At 42.3% G+C, this 16,310-nt stretch overlaps 2 protein-coding genes across 3 annotated transcripts in view; both read left to right on the top strand.

Annotated features, from left to right (window-relative positions):
* The first annotated feature begins 1,158 nt into the window (after positions 1-1,158).
* ehmt1a (euchromatic histone-lysine N-methyltransferase 1a) lies at positions 1,159-10,054 on the top strand. Of its 2 annotated transcripts, XM_029637483.1 has the most exons (23): positions 1,159-1,266; positions 1,742-2,199; positions 2,282-2,411; positions 2,591-2,661; positions 2,761-3,016; positions 3,137-3,282; positions 3,475-3,618; positions 3,767-4,080; positions 4,224-4,307; positions 4,486-4,574; positions 4,777-4,883; positions 5,193-5,315; positions 5,879-5,980; positions 6,435-6,539; positions 7,071-7,225; positions 7,478-7,645; positions 7,757-7,901; positions 8,037-8,114; positions 8,243-8,358; positions 8,565-8,651; positions 8,891-8,969; positions 9,338-9,513; positions 9,647-10,054. In XM_029637483.1, exons 2-23 carry the CDS (start codon positions 1,789-1,791, stop codon positions 9,816-9,818), a joined length of 3,258 nt encoding a protein of 1,085 aa, XP_029493343.1. In that variant the 5' UTR covers positions 1,159-1,266; positions 1,742-1,788; the 3' UTR covers positions 9,819-10,054. The 2 variants fall into 2 exon arrangements, with proteins under 2 accessions (XP_029493343.1, XP_029493344.1); XM_029637484.2 differs by lacking the exons at positions 1,159-1,266; positions 1,742-2,199 and having other exon boundaries at positions 2,353-2,428.
* Positions 10,055-12,294: 2,240 nt separating this feature from the next.
* Positions 12,295-16,310, top strand: part of LOC115111440 (voltage-dependent N-type calcium channel subunit alpha-1B-like) — a 177,769-nt gene continuing 173,753 nt past the window's right edge. Inside the window, 3 exon segments of the mRNA XM_065011492.1 lie at positions 12,295-12,736; positions 14,387-14,492; positions 15,118-15,257. Of these exon segments, the coding sequence (XP_064867564.1) occupies positions 12,477-12,736; positions 14,387-14,492; positions 15,118-15,257 (506 nt within the window). The 5' untranslated portion in view covers positions 12,295-12,476.

Below are 16,310 nucleotides of genomic sequence, written 5' to 3'. Positions count from 1 at the left end.
CCCTGATATCCAGAAGCTCTTTTCGGTCATAAGAGATGGTGGCAGAAACATTATGTACAAAATAAGTTACAAATAACACGAAAAAACACACACAATAGCACAATTGGTTAGCTACTGTTTTATGGTCTCCTATCTCTTCCTGCGCCAACGCAGGAGAGAATACATAATTGGTCGTAATTTGTTGCCACAAACCTTAACCCTAACCACACTGGTAATCTTATTCCTAACCTTAAATTAAGACCAAAAATATAATTTTTGTTTTCTTAAATGTTTATGATGGCCAATTTTGACTTTGTGGCTGTGGTAACTAGTGACAACTCAGTAACGCCTGCTTCTTCTTCTTCTGTGGATGTCAACCGCCAGTAAACTATAAAGTTGCATTACCGCCACCTACTCTACCGGAGCGCCCCCGCAGCCCTCATGTGTACTGGAATCATACCTTAATAATGGATCAATAGAAGTAAAAAGAAGGGCTCCTGCAGATGTAATGCCCTTTATCAGAAAAGCAGGTTTTAGGGCCTTTAAGAGTGAAAATGTATTTTCCCCATTCCCTCTTTTTTTTATTATTTTGAAAATTATATTGCAAAACAAAACATTCAGGTAAAACAAGAAGACTTTAAATACATACACATAAAAACATAAAAATAATCAGGGCAATTGGATTTACTATTTTTGTTATTAACTAGATGATTGAATTTGATCTGAAATTGGTAATTTTGGTATAGATTTCTGGAATTTTTGTTTTTGTATAAAGTATTTGACAAAAATATATATATATATTTCAATGGTCTTGCCATCATTGCAATAGTATCATATTACAATATGGATTTCCCTCCTTTTAGTTTTCGTATCCAGTAGTGGGCTGCAATACACCTTTTCAGAATGTAGTCTGCCCTAAAACCCCACCGAAGAAGATAACGTTCAATGTGGTTGTAAAGTGAAAGGTCTTTGCTGGAGCTATATACCACACGTTTAGTTATACAAATATTTGGCTATACTGCGTAAGATATCTATGGTACTGCTGTGCCACACTCTGGCTGGCTGATGCGCTGCTCCTTCTGAAAAGTAGACACACATGTCGACTGAGCATGCTCCATCTGGGCTGTGCAGAAGGAACCAATAGAACAGCAGCTATTGTCACATGACCGTGGCTGAACGTGTGCGCCGGGTGGGGAAAGGAAGGGGAAGCAGTGTACTTTGGCTCGGTTCTTTTTCCCTGCCCCCCGTCTTACTCTCGCTCAACAACTAAGGCCATCGAGAAAGCAGGTATGAAGCTACTCTATTTTTCTAAACTTTTTCAAGGGCCTTGTTCTGGATCTAACTTGCATTTGCTGTACTTTGTGTGTTTTCCTAGTAGTTTGAGATTTGTTTTGTTTTTCTCAACCTTTTACCTTTTTTTTTGAGTGTGGTTTACGGATTTGAAGGTTGGATTCTTACAGTACAGCATCATTTGTAGAAATACTAAGGGTGACTAGTGAGTTCTGTCTTCATTAATCACTCTCACACTGGCCTCATTTACCCCTACCATTCTTTTACATGATGTGCTTATCCAGATCAATTTACAGGAGGTTAATTTGGGATTAAGTGCCTTGCTCCATAGCACATCAACAGCTGTTTCACCTAGTTGGCTTGGGGATTCAAACCTGCAACCTTCCAGCTACTGGCCCCACGCTCTTAACCATTAGGTCTATTTGCCTTCACCCTCTTCCACTTAATGGTACTAACAGCTGTAATCTTTTAGGTGACGATTTTGGTGTGGAGAGGCCAGAGTATTCCTCCAGGACAGCCATGGAGCGCAGGGGAGTCAGTCAGGAATCAGAGGCAGGGAAAAGACATCCTAACCCCCGCTCTGTGACACCCACAGGGGCCAAGGGGAAGAAGGCTCTGAGTGCTAAATCACACGCGAACAAAAAATCCAAAGCTAAGATGACATCTGTTCACGGCTCAGTCGCTGGGTCCAATGGTTTTATTCTGCATAAAAAACAGGCGAGGGCAACCCCTCAAAAGAAAGGTGGTTCACCCCATGGACTAAGCAAAACCCCTCCAACTCCTGCAGACAGTGGTAGAGATGCTGTTATAGCAGGGATCTCAGATGTACAAACTCCTAGTTATCCATGTCTGGACCCTGCCCCAACATCCAGTACACAGTGTGCATGGAAGACTATGGGCAAACCTGCCTGCAATCCAGCAGCACTGAAGGTAATGTTCATCCAACCCCAGTCCATGATGTTTCATGCTTTTAAATGACTGGTGTCTGAACTCATAAGAGTCTGTTGTGAAGCGTTTAAGCAGGGACGGAGCAGAGTCGAGCATGGAAGTCTTGGGGATGGAAAAGACAATGGCACCTTCCCACATCAAGCTACCTCCGAGCTGTAAAGGAAACAGGGTTGTCTCTACCAAGTCACAGCCAGGTTAGTCTGCCTTGCTGGTAAGACTGTTCTTCTATCTAAACTGTCTCATATCTCCACTCTATGTAGTGATGGCACTTGTAGTTAGTTGGCACCTGTACTAAGTTGGGACTAGTTATGACATACTGTACTTGCCTGCTTGGACCTCCTTCTGCCACCTCACCGTCCCGATGTATCTGCAGGGTCTAGGAAGAGGAAGAGGAAGATGGGAATGTATAACTTTGTCCCTAAGAAAAAATCCAAGGTGTTGAAGGTCAGAGACCCATCTACTCTATTGTAAAGATTTGTGTAGAAATGATGAACTTTGTCTCGCTCTAATAGTGTCTGAATGATTATCCTCTTCTCCCTGCAGAAAGAGAGCTCATTTGTAAAGGCAGGGCAAGAAAGCGGCAGAGAGAAGAGAGTAGACCTGACGCACAGAGAGATTTGTGAAATAAAAGAAAGCCAAGCACTGTTAGCCGAGCAGTGTGAAGAAAAGGCAACTGACTTAAGCAAAGGAAACAAAATGGAGGAAGAGGACAGCTGCAGTAAGCAAGAATACACTGAACTGACTTTAGAATCTCTGGATCTGAAAGCCCAAGAGGAGCTGTTCTCTCCTTCTCTCTCAGGTAAGTTTACCCAGAGACGGTTTACACATTTCGTCATAAGTTATTAAATGATTCTTGTACAATACATTACTATGCTGTACATTCAATCTGTTTTGTTGATCTGGATGTGTTATTTTGCAGGCTTTCCAGCTGATGGTGAGGTGACAGAGACAGACCTGTCTGAAGAGCTCCCTCTGTGCTGCTGTCGCATGGAGACCCCATGCAGTGGGGAGAGCCTGTCCCAGACTGAGCACACCTGCATGGCCACAGAGAGTGTGGATGGCCTGGTAAAGCTGACCTGCTCTGAAGCGAACTTTCCCTAGTCTTGCGCTCCAGATTTCCTCCCCAAAGTTTGAAGTAGCCTTGGGATGAAGTTAACGGTTCCCAGCCTTTGTGTGTTGCGCTATTGTCTAAACAACCCTTATTTCTCTGTTTTTTTCTTCTTCTATCAATCCCTCCATTCCATCTCTTCACTACAGGTGAGTCGGTGTCCGAGGAGTGTGCTGAAGCATGAGATGATGCGTCCCTCCAACACAGTGCATCTGCTGGTTTTGTGTGAGGACCACAGAGCCGGCATGGTTAAGCACCAGTGCTGCCCTGGCTGTGGCCTCTTCTGCAGGGCGGTAAGTGGAGGGATGCAGCAGGGATCAACCAAAATAGACCTGACTGGCTGGTCACACCAGTCGCAGTGCTTTATGATGCATGTTGGTTGTTCATTCTTAACACTCCTTTGCCTTTTTAATATCTGACTATTTAATGTATGTTATGCAGGGGAGCTTCATGGAGTGCAGACCGTATGGCAGCATCTCTCACCGTTTCCACCGTGGCTGTGCATCAGTCATCAAGGCTCAGAGCTTCTGTCCCCACTGTGGAGAGGATGCCACCGGGGCCCAGGAAGTCACTGTTCCCAAAACCGTCTCCAATCCTGTCACTGTCCCCAAAGCTGAACCTGTACTTCCTTCTGTGCCAGCTGTTCCTGCTGTTTACCCTGTGGCCCTTCTTCCCGTTGTGTCCACCAGGCCCCTCATTCACAGGGCAAAGAAGACCACTGAGCTTGAGAGGAGTCTGGACACCTCCCCCAACAGGCAGTTTAGGCTTGACTCTTCCATTCTCAATATTATCTCTCTTGTATCTTTTTCTCTTTGCATTAGTGCGAGCATGGAACATTTGCTAGGCTATTTAGGTTCATATGTAATGCTAATGATTGCTGTATGCTGTTTTGCACTAGCCTGAAGAGGGAGATGTTAGGTGATGGAGAGGAACCAGCTAAAACGTCACTGGAGAGCATCCTAATGGCCCTGGACGATGAAAAGTAAAGTTACAAAGGGGCTATTTTTAAAGTCATTCCTTATTAAACGTTTAACAATTTGGATGAGATAATACTATATTATACACAAAGCAGGTCATTATTGTTTCATGTCAATGATGAATATAATAGCACTCTTACAGATGCTGATACAACCCCCCCGCCCTCTCTCTTTTGTGTATAGTATGAGGCCGAAGAAAGTAAAGTATCACACAAAGCAGCTGTACATCTCTGCCCATCACGGAGAGCTCCAGAAAGTCATCCATCTGCTGGGTATGTACACACCACATCTCCACGTTATAAGCCTAGGTACTTCCTACATGGAGGCAGCTCTTCTAATATTTTAACTTCAACGAAAAAGATCACAATAACTTACTGATTTATTTTCATGAATGATATTATATGATCTACTTTAGTGTCCCCGAGGAGAAAGTTGTCAACATGACTCAAAGGGTAATTAACATCTTTGTTCCAGTGGATGGAAAAGACCCCAACTACCTGATGTACAGCCAGAACAAGAGGACCCCTCTACATGCTGCAGCATCTGAAGGACACCAGGAGGTCTGTCACATGCTCGTCCAGGTGAGGAGATGTACTCTGACATGTAGCAGGTATTGGCTATCTTTTCACAATATAATCACTTGGTGTACAAGTGTGGCAGATGGCTAAGTTAGCTTTGCTACTGCATTCCTTCAGAGATTTGAAGTACTGTCCCCCACAACAAGAACATGTCTTTGCTTTTCTGGGTCAGTATTGATGGTGCTTCTCGAGAATGTTGTGTTTACTGTGCAGAGGGTTGATGTTTTGCGTCCCAAACGGACAGAATTTCCGCTCTATTATACTGTGTAAGTATACATGGGTGAAAGGTTTCGGATTCTCTATCCCCCCTAGGCTGGAGCTAACCTGGACATGTTTGATGAGGAGCAGAGAACCCCCCTGATGGACGCCTGCGAGAACAACCATCTGGACACAGTCAAGTACCTGCTGAGGGCCGGGGCAGCGCTCAGCCATAAGGTCAGTGTGTGGAGCATAGCTCATTGATCACCCCATGGATAGCCATGATCTTCTGTTAACCCAACCAGCATTGTTACCGTTCATATAATCTCCTGTGGGCACATTCTGTGTGAAGACCAAGAGAATCTGGCAGAAATAAATGGGATGCGTGAGATCCGAACAACATTAGTTCTGTGTTTTTTTTTTGTCACTGGTTATTTGGACATATTAGGATTAGGGAAGACGGTGCTTAAACTGCTTCGCGCGTGTGCCCACACGGATTGTGGGCACACGCTGGGGGGTTCTTTTTGCGAGGGTGGAGACTTCGTTTTTGCCGGAACTCTCAATTTCTTACACATATGAGCACAGAAATGAATCATGCAGCAGCTGTCCAAATTATGCTAAATGGACGAGACCTTTGCTAAATGGGCTGGTTTCTGGTGGAAAGGGATCAAACTGTTTTAAGTCCATGACACGCACATGTCTAAAACTATTAACCAGATACTGTAGCAGCTCAAGATCGGTGCTTCTTTAAATAGTCATGAAGAAAAAGACTGACTAACATTTTCATCTTCTCCTGTCAGGATATCAAGGGCTCAACCTGTCTGCATCTGACTGCTAAACTTGGACATTACGATGTAGTTCAACATCTCCTGTCCAAGGCATCCAAGCAGGTCAACTGTCAGGTATGTACAGATCCATGCCCTGCTCCCTCTTCTACTCACAGGTCCTGTTGACATTTTAACTGCTTCATTCAAACCTCCACTCTTTCGTCCATAATTCATGTGTACTCTCAGCAAGTGTTTGGCAGGATGAGTTGGAGGTCAGTGCTGTTGGAAGTCAGCCCAGTTCAACAGTGCCTATTAGGATGTTAAATATGTTGTGGGTAGTATTAAATGGATTGTAATACTCCTGACCTTAACAGGAAAGTTAGACTGAGATGATCATGATTGCAGGGGATTTACCATGTTTTGCCTTTCATTTTAATGCCTACAAACTGTTAGTAAAGTTAAGCCTTTTCACATACATGTACAATAAAGGAATCTAAAGCCACCTTTTCTATTCATTGGTAGAAGCATACCTCCAATATTCAAATAGGCAACAGAATTCAAAGCAACGATTGGTTGTGCTTGGTTTCAGGATGACGGTGGGTGGACCCCCATCACCTGGGCTATAGAGTACAAGCACAGAGAGCTGGTCCTATTGCTGCTCTCCAGAGGGGCTGATGTTAACATCCGAGACAAGGTCAGTACTGTATAGGATGCATACTGTTCATCCTACTGTACATCTCATCGCAACACCTTACACCTACCTACCTTCTGTCCTCACACCTGTTACAGCCTGGGGAGGGAGGCTAGACACAGGCATGGTTCCGGTACTCACTGACATGTGGGATGGATCCCATGGGGTGCATGTGCTTCACCTACAGTATATGGTGTAATCTAAATTAAAGGGATACTTCGGAATGTCACCTTGGGAGCACACTTACTAGTCCACTTACTTTCTTGAGGAAGGAACAACTTAAGTCATAGCAATAACTATTGAAAAAAGAGAACATATCAACTGGTCTGTATAAGGATAATTTATTCCTCAGACATTTGTATACCGTAGGTGACATACCTGTATATTGTTACGTTTTTCATAAATACCCCCCCAAAAAAATATTTGTAACCTTTAAAAAAATAAATAATAATAATTGTAATTTTACCTCTGTGGTGTTTGGGGAAGGTATTCTTCTGGCTATGTTTTCCATGTTGACCTATGACCCCTCTCTAGGAAGAGAACATTTGCCTCCACTGGGCAGCCCTGTCTGGCTCCAATGACATCGCTCAGATTCTGCTTGATGCCAGATGTGACCTCCATGCAGTCAATGTCCATGGGGACTCAACTCTACACATCGCTGCCAGGGAGAATCAACTGGAATGTGTGACGTGAGTAGTACACCGGTCTCTGTTCTCCCAGAGCTGCAGCATGACACCAGATTGTTCTTGAACGATAGATAGGTTATAATAAGCGCACTAGCCTGCAATGAGCCCAGTTTTATATATATTCACACACACTCACATACAGAGACTGTGACTGCTCTAGCCTGGCCAGTGGGGGGCAGGCATGCTGCTGAACCATAGCCTTGCTGGGGGTGTGAGAGATTCTAACCATATCCAGTATGATGTCTGCTCCTCCAGACTGCTTCTGTCCCAAGGAGCAGATGTGAACCTGAAGAACAGAGAGGGGGAGACTCCTCTGGACTGCTGTATCTACAACTCTAAGGTGTGGATGTCCCTGAAAACGAATAAGAAGCTGACAGATGCCAGGAGAAGCAGGGACAGTCATAGAGAGAAGGTCCTTAGCAGGTAGAACAACATGGTCTAGCTTATGGAGGGAAGAGGGAACATGAAGAGGTCAAATACAATGTAATTACTGTATATGTGTTGATTATTTGTCGTCCTCTCTGTCTTCTTCAGGGACATCTCTCGGGGATATGAGGCGGTCCCCATCGCCTGTGTGAACGGGGTGGACAGTGACTCCTGTCCTGATAACTACAAATACGTCCCTGACAGCTGTGTTACCTCCCCAATTAATATAGACAAGGACATCACTCATTTACAGGTGAACCTCCAGTGCTCTGTGAAACACAGTCAATGTCCAATCCCATCTTGTCCTGCTTCATAAGTTACTGTGGGCCAGAACAAGTGACATACTCTTGACAAGTGTTGTTTAATGAAGATCTCACTCCTATTTCAGCATTGTGTATGTACAGATGACTGCTCTTCAAATACCTGCATGTGTGCCCAGCTCAGCCTGCGCTGTTGGTATGACAAAGTAAGTACATAACTACATCAAGGCAAAGTTATTTCTTTCATGTATTTCAAATGGACATTATGGACTCTTGCAGCTCCCGTATGCTGTGTTATATAAATGTGTAAAGTGTGTTGCTTGTGGTTGCTCAGGAGGGGCGTCTGCCTCTGGAGTTCTGTCAGAAGGAGCCTCCGGTCCTGTTTGAGTGTAACCACGCCTGCTCCTGTTGGAGGAGCTGCAGGAACCGTGTGGTTCAGAATGGACTTAGGTAACAGAGCCTCCCTTACCCACCAGCATCCTGTCTACCTTTTGTCTGTTGAATACAGTATTTCAGCCAAGCACGATAACATTCGTTTCAGATATGGCTTCAGTGTGGCTCTGCACAGTCATATCTGACAAATATATGTTTGTCTAATTCCTGTACGGTACTTGTTATCAGTTAGTTTGACTGGATCTTGTCTTGTCTATTTTTAGGGCTCGGCTGCAGCTCTATAAAACCCAGAGGATGGGCTGGGGTGTGAGGGCACTGCAGGATATTCCTCAAGGAACTTTCATTTGCGAGTGAGGCCCTGAATGTTATGGAAGACATGCTTGAATTCAAGCGTTTGGAAAAGTGCCTAACCATAACTAAAAATGTAGTTTCAGAATCAGGAAGAACACTTACAATGTATGTTTTTAGCATAGAAATTACATGAGCCAATATTGATGTCATGAACAGATCATGTTAAAGCGGGAAGTATGTTTTTCATTTTAATGTTGTGGTTACACAGATTATATACAGCGGGATCTTTATTGTGCAGGTATGTGGGTGAAATTATTACTGATGCCGAGGCAGATGGCAGGGAAAATGACTCATTCCTCTTCACCCTGGACAATAAGGTGATTTTTAATTTTAAGTCTATGAGAAACTCACATTTTTATTGGCCAATGGGGTATTCTGAAGTTGAGTGTAGTATTGTTACTGTAGCATGTTTGTACAGTGCTTTTGTATACCAATGGGAGGTGCTGCAGAGCACACAATGCCACAGAGTCCGAGACAACATTATTTTGATACATGCTCCTCTTACAGCACTTCTCTAGTGTGTTTCCTCATAGTTTGCTTGTTGTCTATTTGTTACACTGAAACATGTACAATTTAATGACTGTATGCTACTGCCTCACAGGAGGGATCAACATGACAGCCTTTACTAATGTGTGATTCTATTAAATTCATTGAGTGAGTGATTGCTTCATCTACTGTCTTGCAGGTGGGTGATGTGCACTGTATTGATGCGCGACTCTTTGGCAACATTGGCCGGTTTATTAACCACCTGTGTGAACCTAACCTGCTAGCAGTCCGAGTGTTCACCATGCATCAGGACCTTCGGTTCCCACGCATTGCCTTCTTCTCCAGAAAGCCCATTCAGTCAGGCGATCAGATTGGGTGAGACGCATAAAACAATAATTACATAGATGGTGAATGTTGTATTAATGTCAGGCTATAGAATCAATCAAAATACTCTAGCAATAGGCTCCAGTACATGTGCATTGATGGTTACCCTGTGTTCCCCATTCAGGTTTGACTACGGTGATCACTTCTGGAAGGTCAAGAGCAAGTATTACAGCTGCCAGTGCTTTTCTCCAAGGTGTAGACACTCGTCAGCCGCTAGAGCCCAGAGCTTAGAGAGGGTGACCAGCCCAGCCCCAGCCCAACAGTCATGTGCCCATACTGCCATAACACAATCATAACACCCCCATGCCACCTCGGTCCTCCCCCAGCCATGGTGGGGATCTTTCTCTCCCTTATCACCACTATGACTCCTTTTTTAAATGTAGACTGATATGAAATGTCATTTTAATGGCTTTGCAGACAGAAATCAAATGCTAAGGGTAGCCTAGCCCTAGACTGTGACAAATGCTCACCTTTTCCATGTATCTTTTTTTAATTAAGTGTGCAATACAGTAATAAAGTGTATTATAAAACATTTAATTGTCGGATTTGTTGATGTGTATTCCAGTTTACAAGAAATATGGGAGGAGCCAATGCCAATGAATAATGGCCTATAGTAGGATAATGTGAATATATTATTTTATCCATAAATAATGTAATATGTCAATTATATAGTATCCTAGGGATTGAACACTTTTGACAGCAGTGATGACAGATACAGGTAGGCTATAGGCTGGTATTGAATTTGATGTTACTTCCACCCATTAAGCTATATATTTCAAGGCACTTGAAGCACCACACAACACAATAAGCAGGCACGTAGTAAATTGTGTGTTAATTTTTGCATATTGAAAAATAACATGATTACAAAGCAGATTACAGCTGAGTGTTTAGGGTTTACCAAAGAATAATCTGCTGTAGCCTAGGCTACCCCTATGGAGTGATTTCAGTGCCTACAAAAATATTTTTGAATTTGTAATGCACAAATTGAATCATGGAATTCATCATTTTAACTGAAATGAATGAATATTGCATTCAGTTTTAAACGTTAATTGAATATTCAAATTCAATATTTATATATTCAGTTTCAATATGGTAGATATTGCGTTCATTGTCTGTGTATCAAGTTTACAAGCTATTTCAAGTTTATCAACGTTTAATTTATTCAACTTCTCGGACAAGTTCAATTTATGAATTCAATTTGTGCATTAAACATTCAAAAATATGAAATTTTAATTCAATGTCCTAATTCAAATTCGGCTGTAATGGTTTGCAAACTTGTTACAGACTTGCAATATCTACTGTATTTAAACTAAATATATAAATACTTAATTTCAGTTAAATTTAAAAGTAATGCAATATTAATTCAGTTCAGTTGAAAATCATGAAATTAAAGTTACACTTATGAATTCAATTTGTGCATTAAACATTCAAAAAATATTGCATCCTAATTCATTATCCAAATAAAAATGCCAAATTATAAGATTCAAATATAGTTTCTGTTTGCACTGAAATTCTGCAGGTCATATTAAGACTATGTGAAGAGTTATAGACCTACAGTCAGTGTCCACATTTCATTTCACCCATCTCAAAAGTAGGCTACAGTTCCCTTGTCGTGCCTCAGACCTATTTGAAGTCCCGGTCTTGTGACTGTCGAATTTGTATAGCGCCTCACAATCATCACACGTAACATAGCCGGCACTGCTATCATATTTTTTTTTACCACTTCACCAAATTTTTCCCTAAAATTACTTTTTTGTCCCTCCCTTCTCTTTATTTTCAACTCTCCGGTTCGCATCTTTTCTCTTATTGAAGAGACATCGTCCTTTCTGCCTCAGTGGATCTACATGACCTTTTTCTGCAGGTTCTCAAAAGCGATTAGTGTGTTGGATATTTGGCGCGTAAAGTAATGCCGGAAAGTTTAGGTTAGGCACTGATGTCAGATGGCCCAAACAAATTATGACCCGACTGCCACCCACCAGCCCTTCATCCACACAATATGTCATGACACTATTAGTCAACTCGCACATCACTAATGCCCAGGACAGCAACATTCCAGGAGATAGCGGATGAAAAAATAAATACATTTTTGGGGGGAGTGGCTTCATTATTTCAACATTTTGCATTGTTTGACGCGATTTCTCAAGAAACCTCCGTGATTATTCTGATCAGGGAGAGAGAGAGGAGCTGATTCCTTCTTTCTCCCTGGTGCTATGGATACAGAGACCGTACAGGTGGAGCCACTGCCTGGCGTCTTTTTAGTCACGTGTGTCGATTCATACGGAGTACTGGCTGGAGAAAGTGGTTACATTATACATTGACAGGGAGTGATTTAACGGAAGCAGAGGTGCCAACCCCGTGTTTTCTCGTTACACCGTGCCCGAATTAATAGGGAGATTAATGGAACAGATCATGTGAGGTATCTCGTTTTGATAAGAAAAAATATTAACTTGAACGCGCAATGGCAAACCAATCGAGTCGGAAACACCAGATAAATGCATCTATTTTATGTGGACCGTATTGTAAGTCAGCTATGCAGTCATAGACTTATGTTATGCGAATGAGGCGAATTGTCGACATGTGTTAAACTGGATGTTTTTTTAAAGCTTATAGCCCAGTGAAAGAGGACATATAATATATATATAATATATATATATAGCCATTCAGCCAGAAGAACACTAATGGACAAATATGTGACATGGAAATATAAACTTTATCCTTAATTTTTCATATCATTTGGACATCTGGACAATTGACATTATGGGGAGTAACAAGGCGGAGACAACCAAACCGAATCTCTGAAGAAAAATAATTTTATTTGTTGAATATTCTCTTGAACATTCCACACACCGAAAGGATCGCGTGGCTGGAACAACTGTGTGTGTTGTGATGCTTTTTCTCTATCTTTTATCTAGTGTCAGTTTAGATTTTTTGAGTAAGATTAGTGCGATTCTAGAATGGCTCGCTTCGAAGAGGAACTATCTAACCGGCGTGGAGGGGTCTGTCAAGCGGGCCCACCAAGAGGGGCAGGTAGGCCAGCAGGCCCCCCAAGCGGTCCTAGGGTGTACAAACAATCAATGGCCCAACGAGCCAGGACAATGGCCATTTACAACCCCATCCCTGTCAAGCAGAGCTGTCTTACTGTCAACCGTTCTCTATTCATCTTTAGTGAGGACTGCATCATACGGAAATATGCCAAAAAGATTACCGAATGGCCATATCCTTTTTTGCTTAAAACAACCTATTTCTGGTACCAGTACATTATTTGTTTATACGCTTATCAATGGGATTTAATGTCAACGTGATGGTGCACAGGGGGCAAAGTTCTAGACTATAAGGCATGGTTTTAAGTGAATTTGTTGTAGGCTGTAATATGGCATGGATGAACAACAGCTGTTGACTTTGTAATACAGTATAACCCACCTCAGTAGGCCTATATAGCCTATAACCAGTCTCGGATGAGAGGACCCACTACAATGGGGTAATTGGTGATACAGCTCAGCCGGATATTTTGACTGGATTTTGTGAAGCACCATACATTTATAAGTGATTAGGCCTACGCCATTTACGTTCTACTTTCCTAATGCAATCGATTCCGGTATATGGGCTAAGTAAACAAGCCTATGTGATAGTCTGCCCAGGGGACTATGCCATTGTTACATATCAAATAGCTGCGGCATCGCCCCATTTGTTTCTGGGACCAAGTCTCTCCTAGCAACCAAAGCAATTTTGGTGTTTTATATCACGTAACCTACAGTAGCTACTGTGTACACGTTTCAGCATCAGCGCTCTCCAAGGTGCTAAACTTACCCACGCGCAAAATGCTGCTCAACAGTAAATGGGAAAATAGCGGGAAGGCTGTTTATTAAACACAGACAGGCTATTTTGCGTGTGTGTCCTATCAAAGCAGTGATCCATAAGAATTATGTGCTGGTCGATTTCTCTCAAAGTCAAACATAGAATGATCATGTTTAGACACTAACTCCGGTGTAGGCCATTATTGGTAGGCATTGGAACAAAAATAGTGATAAACAAAAGCTTGAAAATTAGTTGTGTATGTAGTTTAGTTTACACAACCAATTTGATTTCATGGCAAAATTGATTAATATTGTCCTTTATGTCCCATAAAATGCTCTGGCAGTGTTGACCACCTGTTGATATGAGATATGTTATATACTTTTCCAAATGAGGGATATCAATATCCTCTACAGCTTGTCAAAACTGTGCATAGAGAAACAGTCACCATTTCATGAGATTTGATTAATTAGCCTTTTGAGGTATTGCAATTAATGTGCGTACATTTGTTTTATGGTATCCATTACTTGCATAACTGCTTGAGTAAACACTTCTCAGCCTTTAGCTTCCCTGTGTATTTCCAAACCACTCTGCAGTATTTCTATTTTCTCCCTTGAGTTAGATTCTAGGGTCATGGGGCCATTGTAGCAGCCCTAGACCAGTGAATGATGTCACATTGGCTGTTGATGTACTGTAGCCCATTGGCTGAGGTGAGGTGCTAGTCCTCTGTGCACCAATGTTTCCAGAGGAGAGATATAGCCTCCATAAACAACCATGCAATTACAGGAACAGCAGCAACTGACAAATCACTCCGTTTCTCTCAGTTACAGATGTATAGTGTTGCATTCTGAGATCCAGTCCAAATCAATGAAGTTTTGGTAGCTTATTACTGCACCCATTGTCATTGTGCTTCAGTTCTTTTATAATTTATGGTACTCTTCTGTTAAGCAGCTTTTGCATGTGGTAATGGCAGAATATTTCTGTCAGGCACACTTCTTCTACTTCTTCTAATGTATTGCAGATGGTAGGTATGCCTAACCTTTATACAGTGTGTTTTTCTTAACCGTTTCACTCCATTTGAATACCTGATCCTGGCCACCATTATAGCCAACTGCATCGTCCTTGCCTTGGAACAGCACCTACCAGCCAGCGACAAAACCCCCATGTCAGAGCGCCTGGTAAGCAACCATCACATGGGTTACATGTACCATACCAATATTATATCATATTTCATTGATTATTGGTTAACTGTACTCCTCTCGCCAAGGGAATGATAGGTGTCAGTCATTATATTCTCACATGCATGAATACTATCTACATACAGTACTAGTATTACAGAGTTGAATGACACGTTGTGCATGTTACCCATGAAGGCAGCTGGGGTTTCTCACCAGTTGTGCTCAGTCAGGTCACCAGTATCACACAGAGCTGCCTTTGATTCCCTGTTCACAGCCACTTTAGGCTCCCTATTGAACTCTGTTGTTAAGTCGTGCCATTGAAAGGGTAAATGCTGTGAGCTCCTCTGTCCAATCAAATAGACTTAGCTGCTTGGGGCAGGCTGGTTGTTTTAAGAATGAAATGTCACTCCCTTCAGGGAAAGTGCCTCACCCTCTTATTGATCCACTCCACCAGATGGGCCAAGGCTCTGTCAGATGTGACTCACTCTGTCATGATATGAAGCCATCAAATTGCTTTTTAACTCACATTCAGTCCATAATTGTAAAATCATGTTCACAAAATCATATTCACAAACTAATGATGATGGATATCAATGGTTACAGTCTCACCCTCTTGTCTTGACAGGATGACACAGAGCCCTATTTTATTGCAATATTTTGTTTTGAAGCTGGCATTAAGATCATCGCCCTTGGTTTTGCGTTTCACAAAGGCTCCTATCTTCGGAATGGCTGGAATGTAATGGACTTTGTGGTGGTACTAACAGGGTGAGTACTGAGATAATGGCTAATGCTAAATGTTCACAATGGCTTCAAACTGACAAACCTGATGCTCAGTGGATTAATGAGGAAGCACAATTTTAATGTGTGTAAGGTAATTACACATTTCTAATGACATCACTCAGAACTGGAGACAGGGAATGACTGAATTTCTAACCCTGATTGGCTACATAATCCTATTATTATTCATGTTATTATATATTGTTTTACATGTGGTCACCTGTTATCACATTAACTTAACACATGATCACATGAAAATTAGTTTTTGGAACACTTCACACGTGTTCACGTGAAATTCATGTGGTTTTTCCATAAGGGAACTCTTGTCTAGAATAGATATTCAGGAAAACAATACAGGATGTTATAATGAACTATACCATAAATGGTACCTTTGCAAAAAAAACAATAGGGCCACAAGAACAGAAGTAGAAGTGGTAGCACTGAGAGAAGAGATTGAGTTTAAGAGCTAGTATGTCAATGCGGCAATAGGAGTGGAACTATGGGTGGCGGAGGAGTATGAGGTAACTACTGTAGGCCTTTACTGAGTAACCATGGGGGGGAAAGGATGGAGGGGTAATGACGAGGATACTGTTACGCTGGAGAGATTCCCAGTGGAGTTGCTAGCATCACTAAGGGGAGTCCTGGCTTTCTGTTCCTTAAGAAAGGCTCTGAGATTTAATTGGCCCATCTATTGGGGCTTACGTAAGTTTTGACATGTTGCAATAAACAGATTCTCTGGAAGGCCTGCTCCACCCACTGGAGGTAATGCTTAGTGTTCAAACCTTTTGTTCCAACTCAGTGCACATAGGGGGAAACAGCCAATTGCAATGTAATAAAGCCCAATTCCTGAAATTGGTATCGTTTCAGAGTAACATTCACACAAAGCCGTGTGAGAGAGGGCTGTAGAGAAAAAGGTAGCGTGCAGCTTATCTGTCGATACAGCCTGTCGTTAGGGTTATTGACAGCCTGTCGTTAGGGTTATTGACAGCATGTCGTTAGGGTTATTGACAGCGTGCCGTTAGGGTTATTGACAGCGTGCCG

Source organism: Oncorhynchus nerka, linkage group LG27 (assembly GCF_034236695.1).
Source record: "Oncorhynchus nerka isolate Pitt River linkage group LG27, Oner_Uvic_2.0, whole genome shotgun sequence".
Classification (NCBI taxonomy): domain Eukaryota; kingdom Metazoa; phylum Chordata; class Actinopteri; order Salmoniformes; family Salmonidae; genus Oncorhynchus; species Oncorhynchus nerka.
The sequence above is the reverse complement of the archived record's forward strand: the minus strand, read 5'-3'. Positions and strand labels throughout refer to the sequence as shown.

Excerpts from the sequence above, each read along its gene's own strand:
- ehmt1a (XM_029637483.1), top strand. The coding sequence starts at position 1,789 with ATGGAGCGCAGGGGAGTCAGTCAGGAATCAGAGGCAGGGAAAAGACAT. Across the intron at positions 2,200-2,281 it reads GCAATCCAGCAGCACTGAAG|CGTTTAAGCAGGGACGGAGC; the intron begins GTAATGTTCATC and ends TCTGTTGTGAAG. Across the intron at positions 3,017-3,136 it reads GTTCTCTCCTTCTCTCTCAG|GCTTTCCAGCTGATGGTGAG; the intron begins GTAAGTTTACCC and ends GTTATTTTGCAG.